This window comes from Belonocnema kinseyi, chromosome 7 (assembly GCF_010883055.1).
Source record: "Belonocnema kinseyi isolate 2016_QV_RU_SX_M_011 chromosome 7, B_treatae_v1, whole genome shotgun sequence".
Taxonomy (NCBI): Eukaryota; Metazoa; Arthropoda; class Insecta; order Hymenoptera; family Cynipidae; genus Belonocnema; species Belonocnema kinseyi.
Genome location: NC_046663.1, coordinates 86,162,247 through 86,175,354, shown reverse-complemented (window position 1 = coordinate 86,175,354; position 13,108 = coordinate 86,162,247). Strand labels below are relative to the sequence as shown.

The following is a 13,108-nucleotide window of genomic DNA, read 5'->3' as shown; positions in this document are numbered from 1 at the left end:
TATTAAAACAAATAAGAAATTGAAAAATGTCACGAATCGAAATAAACACATCCTTTAACTCGAAGCAAGAACTGGCAATTTTGACGGCAACATTTTTCTGTTATCTCCTGTTGGTTATCTACTGTTGGAAAATGTAATGTCATATGAAAATTCCTAAAATATTTATAAATAATAAAGAAAGAACTCTTTGTATCAATAAATATTGTTCATTAAACTTCAAATTTTGATTCTAATTTGCAAATATGCCACAGAAAGGTTTAATTAATTTAAAAGTACGAATAATAAAGATGCGAAATTTTTTTTAAAAGATTTAAAAATATTTAAAATTTTTTTGAAATTTTACAAAGATTTCACGGATTTCAAAGATTTAAAAAAGGTGTTTACACCAGATTTCAAATATTTCAGAAAAATGCCACAAAGTTTTTAAAACATTTAAAAGATTTTAAGGATTTCAAAGGTTTGAAAAGGGCACAGTACACCCGATTCCAAAAAGTTTAAAACATTTCAAAGATTTGAAACGATTTCAAAAGTTTTCAAAACATTTTATAAGATTTGGAAAATTTTCACTAAGATTTCAAACAGTTCAATGATTTTAACAAATATAAAAGATTTCACAAACAAAGATATAAGAAAAATTTCGCAAATATTTCAAAAGACTTGAGAAAGATTTCAAAGATTTTACAAAAATATCCTAAAGATTTCGAACATTTCACAAAGATTGCAAATCTAAAAACAAGAAATTCCATAATTTTTTTATTTTAACAGACTTAACGTTTCCCATGTAAAATGCATGGGGAAAAATCACTTTTTTGAGTTTTAAAAATATTTTTTGGGGTTTGAAAAAATGTGACGGGAAAGTATGGGGGCCTATAGAGAATTCTCCAACGAAGAATTTCATCTATTAGACATATGGGTTTGATACCCCTAACACATCCCCACGAGTACCTGAAAACTACCCTTAAAACAAAAAATGTCAATTCTTCTTTTTTCCCCTCTAAAAATTATTACTATTAGTCTAGTAGAATATTTATTAAAATTCGTTCATTAATTTTTTATTATTTAAACGAGTGGAATTTGTTTTAACAATTTTTTTCAAAAATTCTTTTTTTCCTTGAAAAATATTACAAATTTCTTTAAAATAAAAATTATTACTTAAATATAACTGATGAATTAATTATTATTAAATTAATTATGAATCAGTAATTAATTATTGCTGATAAATATTCCACTAGACCCACAGTAATATTTTTTATTAAAAAAATTCGAAACCAAATTATTCGAACAAGTTTCATTTGTTTAAGTAATTGAAAATGAATGAAGTAATGTGAATAAATATTCAACTGAACCAATAGTGATAATTTTTAGGGAAAAAATGAATTTTCGAAAATAAAATTATTTAAACATATTACATTTGTCTAAATAATGACAAATTTATAAACCAATGTTGTTAAATATTCCACTAGACTATTAGTCATAATTTTAAGGGGGGGGGGGCAAATTTGCGGGGAAAAAATATTTAATGAAATTTCATTTGTTGAAATAATTAATAATTAATTAACCAGTGATAAAAAATATGCCACTAGACCAATAGTAGTAATTTGAATTTAAAAAATACGAGAATACAGTGCTCAAAAGGTCGATTTCATGAAGAATTGACAGTTTTTGTTTTAAGGGTAGTTTTCAGGTACTCGTGAGGGTGTATTAGAGATGTCAACCTCATATGTCTGATACATAATATTCTTCGCTGGATAATTCTCAATAGGCCCCCATACTTTCCCGTCACATTTTTTCAAACCCTACAAAATTATTCCCAAAACTCAAAAAAGTGATTTTTTCCCATGCATTTTACATGGAAAACTTCAACTCAAAACCGGCACCTGTTAAAATAAAAAAATAAAAATAAATAAAAATTAGGGATTTTTTTTGTATGTTTTGGAATGGAATTGGGAGATCGTTGCCCCCTAAAGAAGAAACGCGTTTTTGAGCCATCCTAGTGTACACTTTATTTAAAAGAATTAAACAAAGATTTCGAATATTTCCAAATATTTTAAAACATTCAAAAGATTTAAAAATTTTTAAAGATTGAAAAAGGCGATAGTAAACCAGATTTCTAAGATTTTATACAGATTAAAATATTTTGATGATTTTAAATGAATACAAAAGATTTCACAAATAATTTAAAGATTTTATGAGGAATTCAAAAGAATACAAGAATTTTAAAGATTTCAAAGAGGATACAGTACACAAGATTTAAAAAAAAAGCCAAAAAGATTAAACATAATTTAAAGATTTAAAATATTTTACTAAAAAACTGAAAAGATTCCAAAAGATTTCACAGAAATTTCAAGATTTTAAGTACTTCAAGGGATTTTAGCGAATTCACAAAGATTTCAAATATTATTTTTATTAGCTAATTATTTTTCTTAGCATCATTGACTGGAATTATTTTCAAAATAATAAAAAAGAATCATCGTGTTCGGAAGAAGATTATTTTTATTTACAAAATATTAAAAACGTGAACAATTTGGTTTGTACAGGACTTGGTGATTCACGAGGATGTTCAACATATCGCCGAAGATGGAAAAACAGAAAGCTCGACGTCTCAATTCGCAAATTTACCAACCTTGTCAGATGCAGCAAAATTAACCCTTATCGCCCATTCAGTCTCGGCATATGCAGTCGCTTTGCCCAAAAATCATGCCCAAAGATTAGCTGGAAGGCTGGCAGCGGACACGACCAGATGGCTCAGTCACATTTTTCGTTTCGTAGACTGCGCCTCCTCATTTCACGAAGATCACCTAGAAGGCCTTGTCCGAGTCACAAGACTTGCTCTCCACAGAAAGTATCCTCGATATATGGAAGAGGGGTTCACTGCCCTCGCATCCTCTCCTCCTTTAATTTACAGCTCTGTCGCCGCACCTCTGGGAATCGTACAGCATTTGTGCAGACAGGTAAATATTAAATAAAGTTAAATAGTTGTTGGAGTGGTCTTTGCATTAGGGCAAACAAGAATTGAATTGAATTGCACTCAACTCCCGATATAAGAACAGTTTCGGTCATCGCTTGCAGTGGCCTTGATCCTGAATCGAGGGAATCTAAAAAGTTCCAGTAATATAAAAAAACATCATTTTTTTCAAGAACGCAGTTTACGCATTGGATGCTTTTTGTGTGTAATGAGATATTTTTTTATCTTTGGTTAATACGAGGCTTGTTACAGAGCATGGGATTTTAGAAAATCAAGAAATTTAATAATGGTCTAGGGTAACTTACAAAATGGCAGGAAAAATCTGACAGTTGAAATGAAATTGTTTATTTTGTTGAAAATTCAACATTTTTGTTAAAAACTCATTCTTTTGGGTTGAAAATTCGTCCTTTTGGGTTCAACATTCATCTGTTTTGGTAGAAATTGCATTTTTTGTCGAAAACTTACAACTTTTAGGTAGGAGATTAATCTGTTTTTGGTTTATAATAAAAAAATTTTGATTTAAAATAAGAAATATTACATTATTATTAAAAATTCGTCTTTTTTGGTTAAAAACAAAACGGTTTAGTTCGATAATTTTTTTGGTGGCCAATTCACCTTTTTGGTCGAAAATTTAATTGATTCAAAAAAAAATTAATTATTCAACTTTTTGTTAATACAACATCGTTTTGATTCAACATTGAACTATTTTGTTGAAAATTCGTGTTTATTTTGGTTAAAAATATTTTTTTCTAGCATTTTAATTATTCTAGTTTTGGTGGACAGTTTATAATTTTTAATTGAAAATTCGCGTATTTTGTTATTTTTTTTTTAGAAAATTCATTAATTATTTGGTTAAAAATGCATGTTTTGGATGAAGATTCATCATTGTAGTTAAAAATTCATTTCTTTTATTAAAAATTAAGTTTTTAACTAGAAAAGTAAATATTCTACTCTTGCTTGAACATTTATATTTTTTAGTTACACATTCATTTATTTGGTTAAAAATTAGTCTTCCTAATTAAAAATGTATCTTTTTGTTCAAAAATATATATCTTTGGTTAAAAATTACTTTTATTTATTGAACATTTGGTCTTCTTGGTTTAAAAATAATCTCTTTCGTTAAACCGTCAACATTTTGTTTAAAAATACTTTCCTTTCATTGAAGATTGAACTATTTTCTTGAAAATCCACTTTCATCAATTTTAACTATGCTACTTTTGGTTAAGAATTTATTTTTTTTTAGTTGAAAATTCATGTATTTGTTGAAAATTTGTCTTTTGAAAGAAAATTAATCTTTTGGGTTTGATAATTAAACTATTTGGTTAAAACATTTTTTGGTTGACGATTCATTATTGTAGTTGGAAATTAATTTTTTAGTTCGAAATTTTAATAATTTCGTTGAAAATTCGTTTTTTGATTGAAAATTATTTATTTTTTCTGGAAAAGTATCTATTTCATTATTGCTTGGAAATTAATCTCTTTTGGTTTGAAATTCTAATAATTTCGTTTAAAAATTCGTTTTTTGATTGAAAATTATTTTTTTTTTCTGGAAAAGTAACTATTTCATTATTGCTTGGAAATTAATCTCTTTTAGTTTTAAATTTTAATAATTTCGTTGAAAATTCGTTTTTTGATGGAAAATCATTTTTTTTCTGGAGAAGTAACTACTTCATTATTGCTTGGAAATTAATCTCTTTTATTTAAAGATTAATTATTTTTGTTAAAAACTCACATTTTTCAGGTAAAAAATTCAATTATTTTTGTATAAAATGCATATTTTTGGGTCGGAAATTCAACTTTTTTGTTAAAAATGTATATTTTCTGGTTGACAAATCAACTTTTTGAATTAGATTTTTGTATTGACTTGAAAATCATTCTTGGTTGAGGATTAAAATAATTCCTCGAAAATTTGTATTATTGGGTTCAATTCAACCTATTTTTATTGAAAATTCATTTTGTAATCGACGATTCATTATTGTCTTTTTTAATTAAAAACTAAACTACTTGTTTGATCATTCATGTATTTTATGTATGTCTTGCTGACCAAATTCTATATAACTGTTGTCACTAAAACTGATTTAAATAAACTTACAAACCAACCTTTTTTGCATTAACAATTTTTGATAACCGGGAAAAAACCGTCAAATGACCAAGAATTTTTTTCTTTGATTAAAACGGCCAACCCTTTTGTAACATAATTATAATAATAATATTTATCCAAATTTTAAGTATGTTTGAAAACTGGTTTTATAATAATGAGAGTCTTGAACCTGATTGAATTTACAGATTTAGAATCCTTGTTAATTTTTAAAGAGTGATTTTAATTAATTTTTCAGCTTTCTCTGCCTTTAAGTTGTGTGAGGCCGATTCCACAAAACACAATGTTCGGATCCCGGTACAGTATGGACGTTTCAGCTTTGGAGAGACGTTTAGCAGAAGACACACAATCAAATGTGGTGACTCCTTTATTAGTTTTGGCAGAAACTGGCTCTGTTTTAACCGGACACTGCGATAATATTAGTAGAATTCGGGAGATTTGTGATAAATACAACGTCTGGTTGCACCTCAGGGGAAATTCTCTGGCAGCACTTGCTCTTAGTTCTACAAAAGACTTGGTAATTACAGAAAAAAATGAATAAATTCAACTCTTAAGATAAAAACATAATTTGGTCAACTGTAGAATTCTATTAAATACTTTTCTAATTACAGCCTTCAAAAATTGCCGACAGTATCACATTGCCTCTTGGTGTATGGCTCGGCATTCCTTCGTTGCCAGTAGTTGTATCCTTTAACGTACTACAATTAAAAAAAAAAAAAATTATCGTTAACTTTCAGAAGCAAGGACGGATCTCCGACATTTAAAAAATCAATTTAAAAAAATCTGTATCAGATAAATAAAGTGCGTAAGGCCTCTCAATCTCCTTAACAAATTTAAGCCCTCTAATTATCAGATATATATGTATTTCCAACGAAGAAGAATAATTTTCTACTATAAAAGCTGAATTTAAAAAAAAACACGTAAAATTTCAACCAGTGAAATTTTCCAGCTAAAAAGGCTAGCTTTCTACAGAAAGGTTGAATTTTCAATAAAATAATTCAATTTTATAACAAAACGTTCAATTTTCAACTAAAAAGATTAATTTTCTGTAAAAAGAGATGAATTTTGAACAAAATACATTAATTTCTAACCAAATAGTTGAATTTTTAACCAAGAAGTATGTGAGTAAGTAAGTAAGTGTAACAAATTACATCAATTTCCAACCTAATAGTTACAATTTTTTTATTAAAAAGATAAATTCAAAACCAAAATTTTAATAGTTAAATTAACATTTAAAAAAATTAATTTTCAATACAAAATCGGATTTTCTACGAAGGAGTTGCTTTATCTACCAAACTATTGAATTTCAAAGACAGACGAATTTTCTATAAAAAACAGTTAAATTTTCTACCCAAAAATATACATTTTCAAGCAAAAACTTAAATTTCGATCAAATAGTCACATTTTAATATAGAAAAATCAAGTTTTAAGCCAATAAAGAAAATTTCAACAAACAACATAAATTCTCAAGCAAATAGTTTAATCTTCATTAAAAAGAATATTTTTCTCAATAATAAAAAAAGGAATATTTTACAAAATAGTTGATTTTTCTACCACATATTTGACTTTCTACCAAATTTTTTAATTTCCAAGACAAAAAGACGAATTTTTCCTACAAAATAGTTGAATTTTCAATCAGAAAATATGAAATTTGAATAAAAGAGTTGCGCTTTGGTCAAATAGTTAGATTTTCAGTTTAAAATATAATTTTGTACTTCAAAATCGGAAGATTCAACAAATTAGTTCAGTTTTCTACTAAAATAATGAATCTCAAAAAAATGAATTTTTAAGAAATTAGTTCAACTTTCAACCAAGGAGTTGAATTTTCAACTAAAGCAGATTTAATTCCACCAAACAGTTGCATTTTGAATAAAAAATTAATTTTCTACTAAAAAGACGAATTTTCAACAAAATAAATACATTTTTGATTAAATAGTTGAATTTAATAGATTTTTCAACCAAGAAGATTAATTTTCTACCAAAATGACGAAGTTGCAGCAAATAGTTCAATAATTTAGTTTAAAAAAGGTCACTTTTAACCAAAAATGGTATACTTAAATTTTAATTTAAAAAAATTTAACTTTAGAAAAGTGAATTTTCAACAAAAAAGTTCATTTTGAACCTAACCGTTGAAGTTTTACCTAAAATTACGAACCGGAAACCAATTAATTTTCAATTAAAAAAAAAAACACGAATATTTTATAAAACTGTTAGCTTTGGTCAAATAGTTAAATTTTCAGTTTAAAATATAAGTTTTTATTCCAAACACGGAAGTCTCAACAAATTATTTCAATTTTTTGCTAAAGTAATAAATCTTCGACAACAAAAATGAATTTTTGATCAAGTAATTCAACTTTCAACCAAGGAGTTGAGTTTTCAACAAAAAATATAATAATCGATATTTCAACGAAAAAATATTTTAGTTCCTAATAAAAAACAATGAATTCAATCATAGAAGACGAATTTTCAACCAGGTATTTAAATCTTCAACTAAAACAGATTAATTTTTCAACAAACAGTTGCATTAAAAAAAATTGATTTTCCTACAAAAAGACGAATTTTCAACAAAATGAAAACATTTTTTGTTAAATAGTTGAATTAATTTAAATTTCTAATCAAGAAAATTAATATTCTACGAAAAATACGAGGTTTCAACCAAATAGTTCAATTATTCATTTAAAAAATATCACTTCTTAACAAAAAATGGAGTACTTAAATTTTAATTTAAAAAATTTCAATTTAGCAAAGTGAATTTTCAACAAAAAAGTTCATTTTAAATGAGGCAACTTTTAAATGAGGAGTTGAATTCTCAACAAAAAATATAGTAGTGAAAATTTTTACGAATAAATATTTTAATTTTTAATAAAAAGCAAGCGAATTTGACCAAAGAAGACGTATTTTCAACCATGAAGATTAATTTTATACCAAGAAAATAAAGTTTCAACCAAACACTTGAATTATTTAGTCTAAAAAAAGATAACTTTTCAATCAAAAGTTGATTTTTAACTAAAACTATGAATATTTACATAAAAAATTAATTTTTAATAAAGTAGTTCAACTTTCAACTAAGAAGTTGAATTTTCAACATAAAAGGATGATTTTTTAACAAGATATGTACCTACGAAATTTATGCACGGCCCCGAATATGAATATGCTATCAGTTTTTTTTACAAATATGAAAACTACAATTGAAAAATATCAATAAAGAGGCATTTATCTCCTGATTAGAGTTCTGAGCCGCTTATATTACTTTGAGAAAGGTAACGAGAATGTCAATATTACCGAGAATATAACCGAGAAATAAATTTTTGAGAATTTATGAGAATCTCAGAATTTATTTTCATTAATAGAAAATTGCATTTTTTCATTAATTTTTTCGGTTGAGAATTCAACTCTTTTCTTAAAGTTTTTCTTTTTTATTTTAAAGTTTACCTGCTTTAGCAGAAATTAAATCTTTTTTTGATAAAAATGCAACTGTTTGGTTAGAAATTAAGCTGTTTTACTATTTTCTTGAAAACTGAACTATTTCGTAAAAAATAATGTTTTATTATTACAAATTTATTTGTTTTAGCACAAAATTGATCTTTTTTGGCTAAAAATGCAACTATTTGGTAGAGAATTGAAATATTTGATTAGAAAATCATCCTTTTTGGTTCAAAAACCTCGTCTTTTTGGATTGAATTTTCAATTTTTTCGTAGAAACTTATTTTTTTGTTACATAAATTCAATTTTTGATGTTATTGAGTTAACTTGATTTTCTTTTTTATGAAAACGCAACTTTTTTGCAATAAAAAATTCTTCTGCTTTAAGATAAATGTCATGTTTTTGTATAAAAATGCAACTATTTGCTAGAGAATTCAACAATTTTGTTAAAGTCATCATTTTCGGTTCAAAATTCGTCTTTTTGGATTGACAATTCAATTGTTTTGGTAGAAAATTCTTTCTTGTTAAAAAATTCATAGTTTGATCGTGAAAATTCGACTGGAATCTTTTTCAATCGAAAATTCAACTCTTTTTTTCAAAATTGGTCTTTTTGATTTAAAACTTCATCTGTTATAGAATAAATTTCATTTTTTGTGTGAAAATGCAACTTTTTGGTTAAAAATCGTTCTTCTTTGCTTGATAATTCAACTAATTTGTTTAAAACATTTGGTTGAGTTGCTTTGTTAGGAAATCACTTTTTTGTTAAGGATTTATATTTTAAGTTGAAAAGTTAGCTCGTTGGTTAAAAGTTTAATTATCTTGTTGAAAATTAATCTTTTTTAATTGAAATTTAAATAATTGGGTCAAAGTTAAAGTACATTGTAAAATTTTTTTTATTGAAGGCTTATGTCTTGTTTATAGTTTCAGTCTAACAGTGTTAAATAATTAATGAGCTACTGCTTTGAATATTTTAAATTCCAGAATATGTTTGAGCTAGAAAATAATTTATATTCAATCGCTGATATAACCTGAACAATTAAAGTGTTGTTAAAAATCATAAATCCTAAACTCTTTTAAATTCTGTCATATTCTTGGTTATAAAACCTGACCTTAAATTCTCGGGAATTTAAGAACTCTCCTCCTGATTATATTCAATTTAAAAGTTCTTTTAAATCCATAGAGGAGACAAGTTCGAAAATTTTTCTTGATCCGCCCTTGTTCAGAATAATTTGTTCTACTCTTTGATTTATTATATTTTTAATGCATAGAATTCATGAAAATGAAACCAAGAATCCAACGACCAAATTTGGACAATCACTACAAAATCCTCCTATCGTAATTAAAAAAAAGATCCCCTTTAAAAAAATTTAATATTGTTAAGGGGATCTTTTTTTAATTACAGTAGAAGGATTTTGTGGTGGTTGTCCAAATTTGGTCGTTGGATTTTATTTTTTTTATTTTCAAGAATTCTATGTATAAACATGAGTATTGGACGTTAAATAGGATTTTGAATTTGATTTTAATCTAATTTAAATTTCTATTACTTTTCTTCCAATGACTTTATTTTGACTTTATGCAAATTTTCCTTAATTACTGCGGAATATAGACATTGTATAGATTAACAGATACGAGAGGAGGACGTCCCACATCCAGAGATACGACCCTCTCTTTAGTGTCGGGATTAATGGTGGATTCTTTGTCGAGACGATTGCCCACGTTACCATTATGGACTGCGTTGCAAGCTCTGGGTAGAGATGGTATACAAAATAGATTTAAGCAGTGCTTCTTAGTCGTCGAGGAGTTATACAATAAGATTGCAAAATTTAACTGCATTAGTTTATTGGTGAGTAGAAAATATTCATTTTTTTAGAGTTAAAAATATTTATATCGTCCGAGGGGCGTGTACGCTTTTTCCGCAATACCATGCAATCCCTCCCAATTTCATGCAATCTTTCACAATACCTTGTAATCGCCACCTGGTGCCGAAAACTGGAACTAGAAAGAGTAGGTACAATTTTAAATATGTATTTTCATTTTTGCGCAAAAGTGTTTTTACAATTGTTTTGCGAAGTTTAAAACAATGATTGAAATACTAAAAACAAATCTTCATAAAAAACAATTCGTATTAGACAGAATTTCCACCTTATACAGTGAAAAAACACATTTTTGTCAAAAACCTTTTTAAAAAAACACAATTATTTTACTACTTCCTGTAATAGACGATTGGAATTGAAATACGAATTTTAACCTAACTTTTAGATCAGATTTTTAAATAGTAAATATTTCATGCATATATTAATAAAAATTTATTTTGACTTCATTTTTGCTTCAAAATAAATTCATTTAGGTTTATAATTTGTTGAAAATTACAATAAACAGTACAATAATAGCTTTTTCTCAGAAAAATATTTCTGTCAAAAAATGTATTTTTTCACTGTATAAGATGTAAATTTCATCTAAAACCCTTTGTTTCCGACAAAGGTTTATTTGTACTATCCAATAAATATTTAAAACTTTAAAAAATCGTTAAAACACTTTTGTGCACAAATTAAAATGCATCTTTAAAATCGCACCTATTTTTTCTAGTTCGGATTTTTGTCACCATGTGGCGTATTGCAATTTAACCATTCCGAATAGGTCTGTAATGATCTTCCAATAATAAATTTCTTAAATTTTATTCGCGATCCTATAATAATCATTATGAAAAATCAGTATGGAAATAAAGTATGTTAAAATATTAAGAAAGTTGATACAAAAATTAAAAAAGTAGCATCAAATGATTTATTTATTTGTTTAATGTAGGATGTCGACCAGTTTTAAGGAATTCTGAGGGATTTTAATGGATTGTAGGCGGTTTTTTTTTCAACAAATTTCGACATACTCCCAGTGATTTGAAGAGTTTTAAAAGGATTTCTAAATATTTCAACTATTTTTAAAAGATTTTATTAGTTTTAAAGAGGTTAACAATAATTTCTCAGTTTTTAAGTAATTGCCAAACAATTTCGAGGCTTTTAAAGGATTCCAAGGAATTATGCTGGCTGTCCGATGATTTAAAGATTTTTCCAGTGAACTCTGGAAAATAAGCTAAATTAAATTTAAAAGGATTCCTAGCGGTTTTAAACATCTTAAAGGATTTCAAGAGATTTCACGAGATTGAAGTGTTTCAAAGATTTATAGGGATTTTAAACGTTTTTTTTTTAGAACTTTAATGAATAATTTTATTTTGATTTGAATTCCAGAGATCCCGTGAAATTCAAACTGAAAGAAACAAAAGATAAATTTTCAATCCAGAAGGACGGTTTTTTAATTCCAAAAAGACGACTTTTCAACAAAAGAATTGCATTTTTTACCAAAAACATGACTTTTAAGAAAAAAATCAAATTTTCCATCAAATAGTACAATTTTTTACCAAAAAAGATTAATTCTGAAACAAAAATACAATAGAGTAGACTTTCCCAATAAAAATAATTAACTTTAATCAAAAAAGATAACTTTTTAAGAAAATATTTTTATTTCCAACAGAATAATTAAATTTTCAACCAAATAATGGAATTTTTAATCAAAAGAAATGAATTCTGGATCAAAATATCATACTAGATTGTACAATTAAAAAGATGAATTATTGTTGAACATTCATATTTTCGGGTTGAAAAATTAAACTATTTTGTAGAAAATTCGTGTCCTTGGGTGAAGGATTGATATTTTTTGGTTAAGAATACTATTGACTGAAAATTAATCCTTTTTGGATGAGAATTCAACTATTTCATTTGAAATTGATCTTTTTCAATGAATTCAACCGTTTTTTATTTCAAATTAAAATATCTTTTGATTGAGATGTCAACTATTACATTTTTATTTGAAAGTTTATATTTTTTATGTAAAATTCAGCTTTTTTGGTAAAAGTTGAACTACTTCGTTAAAAATTAACTTTTTTTAAGACACATTTTAATTTTAAAATCATCTCTATGGTGGAAAATTGAAGTAGATATTTCATCGATAGTTCTTCTTTTGGTGGGAAACTAATTTTTTGGCTGAAAATCAATTATTTGGTTTAAAATTAACTTTTTAGTTGAAAATTCATATTTTCCAGATAAAAAAAATTTTTTGTAGAAAATTCGTCTATTTTGGTAAAAAATGTACGTTTTTGGTTAAAAATACGACTGGTTGAAAATGAATATTCTTTGATTGAGGATTCAACCAGTTAGTTGAAAACTCGTCACGGCGAACCTCCATTAAGTTCCACTATTTAGAGTTATTTAGAGCCAAGAATGAAAAAAATCCTATACGTCTTTAAGAAACAAGATTTAAAAAAATATGATTAACAATTAAAAATCTCATTTATCTCGAAAACTACGCAATATATGAATGGCAGTTCATAGTTAAAAATTGTTGAGATTCCTGAAATCTATTCTATTGTACCCTTTCTAGGTATTTATAATGTTTAATTCAGTTAATTTTTTCATAAATATAGAAAAGAGTGGATAAAAATGAGCTAAAGTAGCATTTAGTTCAACGAACTCTCAAGTTTTATTTTTCAAACCGTTAATTTTTATTCACTGACTATGTAAAGAACATGTTCCATGAGATTATTAAGGTTTCTAAACTTCAAATTAAACAAAATT

At 26.1% G+C, this 13,108-nt stretch overlaps 1 protein-coding gene across 1 annotated transcript in view; it reads left to right on the top strand.

Moving 5' to 3' along the window:
• LOC117176182 (putative pyridoxal-dependent decarboxylase domain-containing protein 2) overlaps nucleotides 1-13,108 on the top strand; it is a 30,198-nt gene that overhangs the window by 3,745 nt on the left and 13,345 nt on the right. Inside the window, exons 3-6 of the mRNA XM_033366280.1 lie at nucleotides 2,538-2,951; nucleotides 5,302-5,580; nucleotides 5,675-5,746; nucleotides 10,093-10,329. Coding sequence (XP_033222171.1) covers nucleotides 2,538-2,951; nucleotides 5,302-5,580; nucleotides 5,675-5,746; nucleotides 10,093-10,329 — 1,002 coding nt within the window. The remainder of the gene's footprint in view (nucleotides 1-2,537; nucleotides 2,952-5,301; nucleotides 5,581-5,674; nucleotides 5,747-10,092; nucleotides 10,330-13,108) is intronic.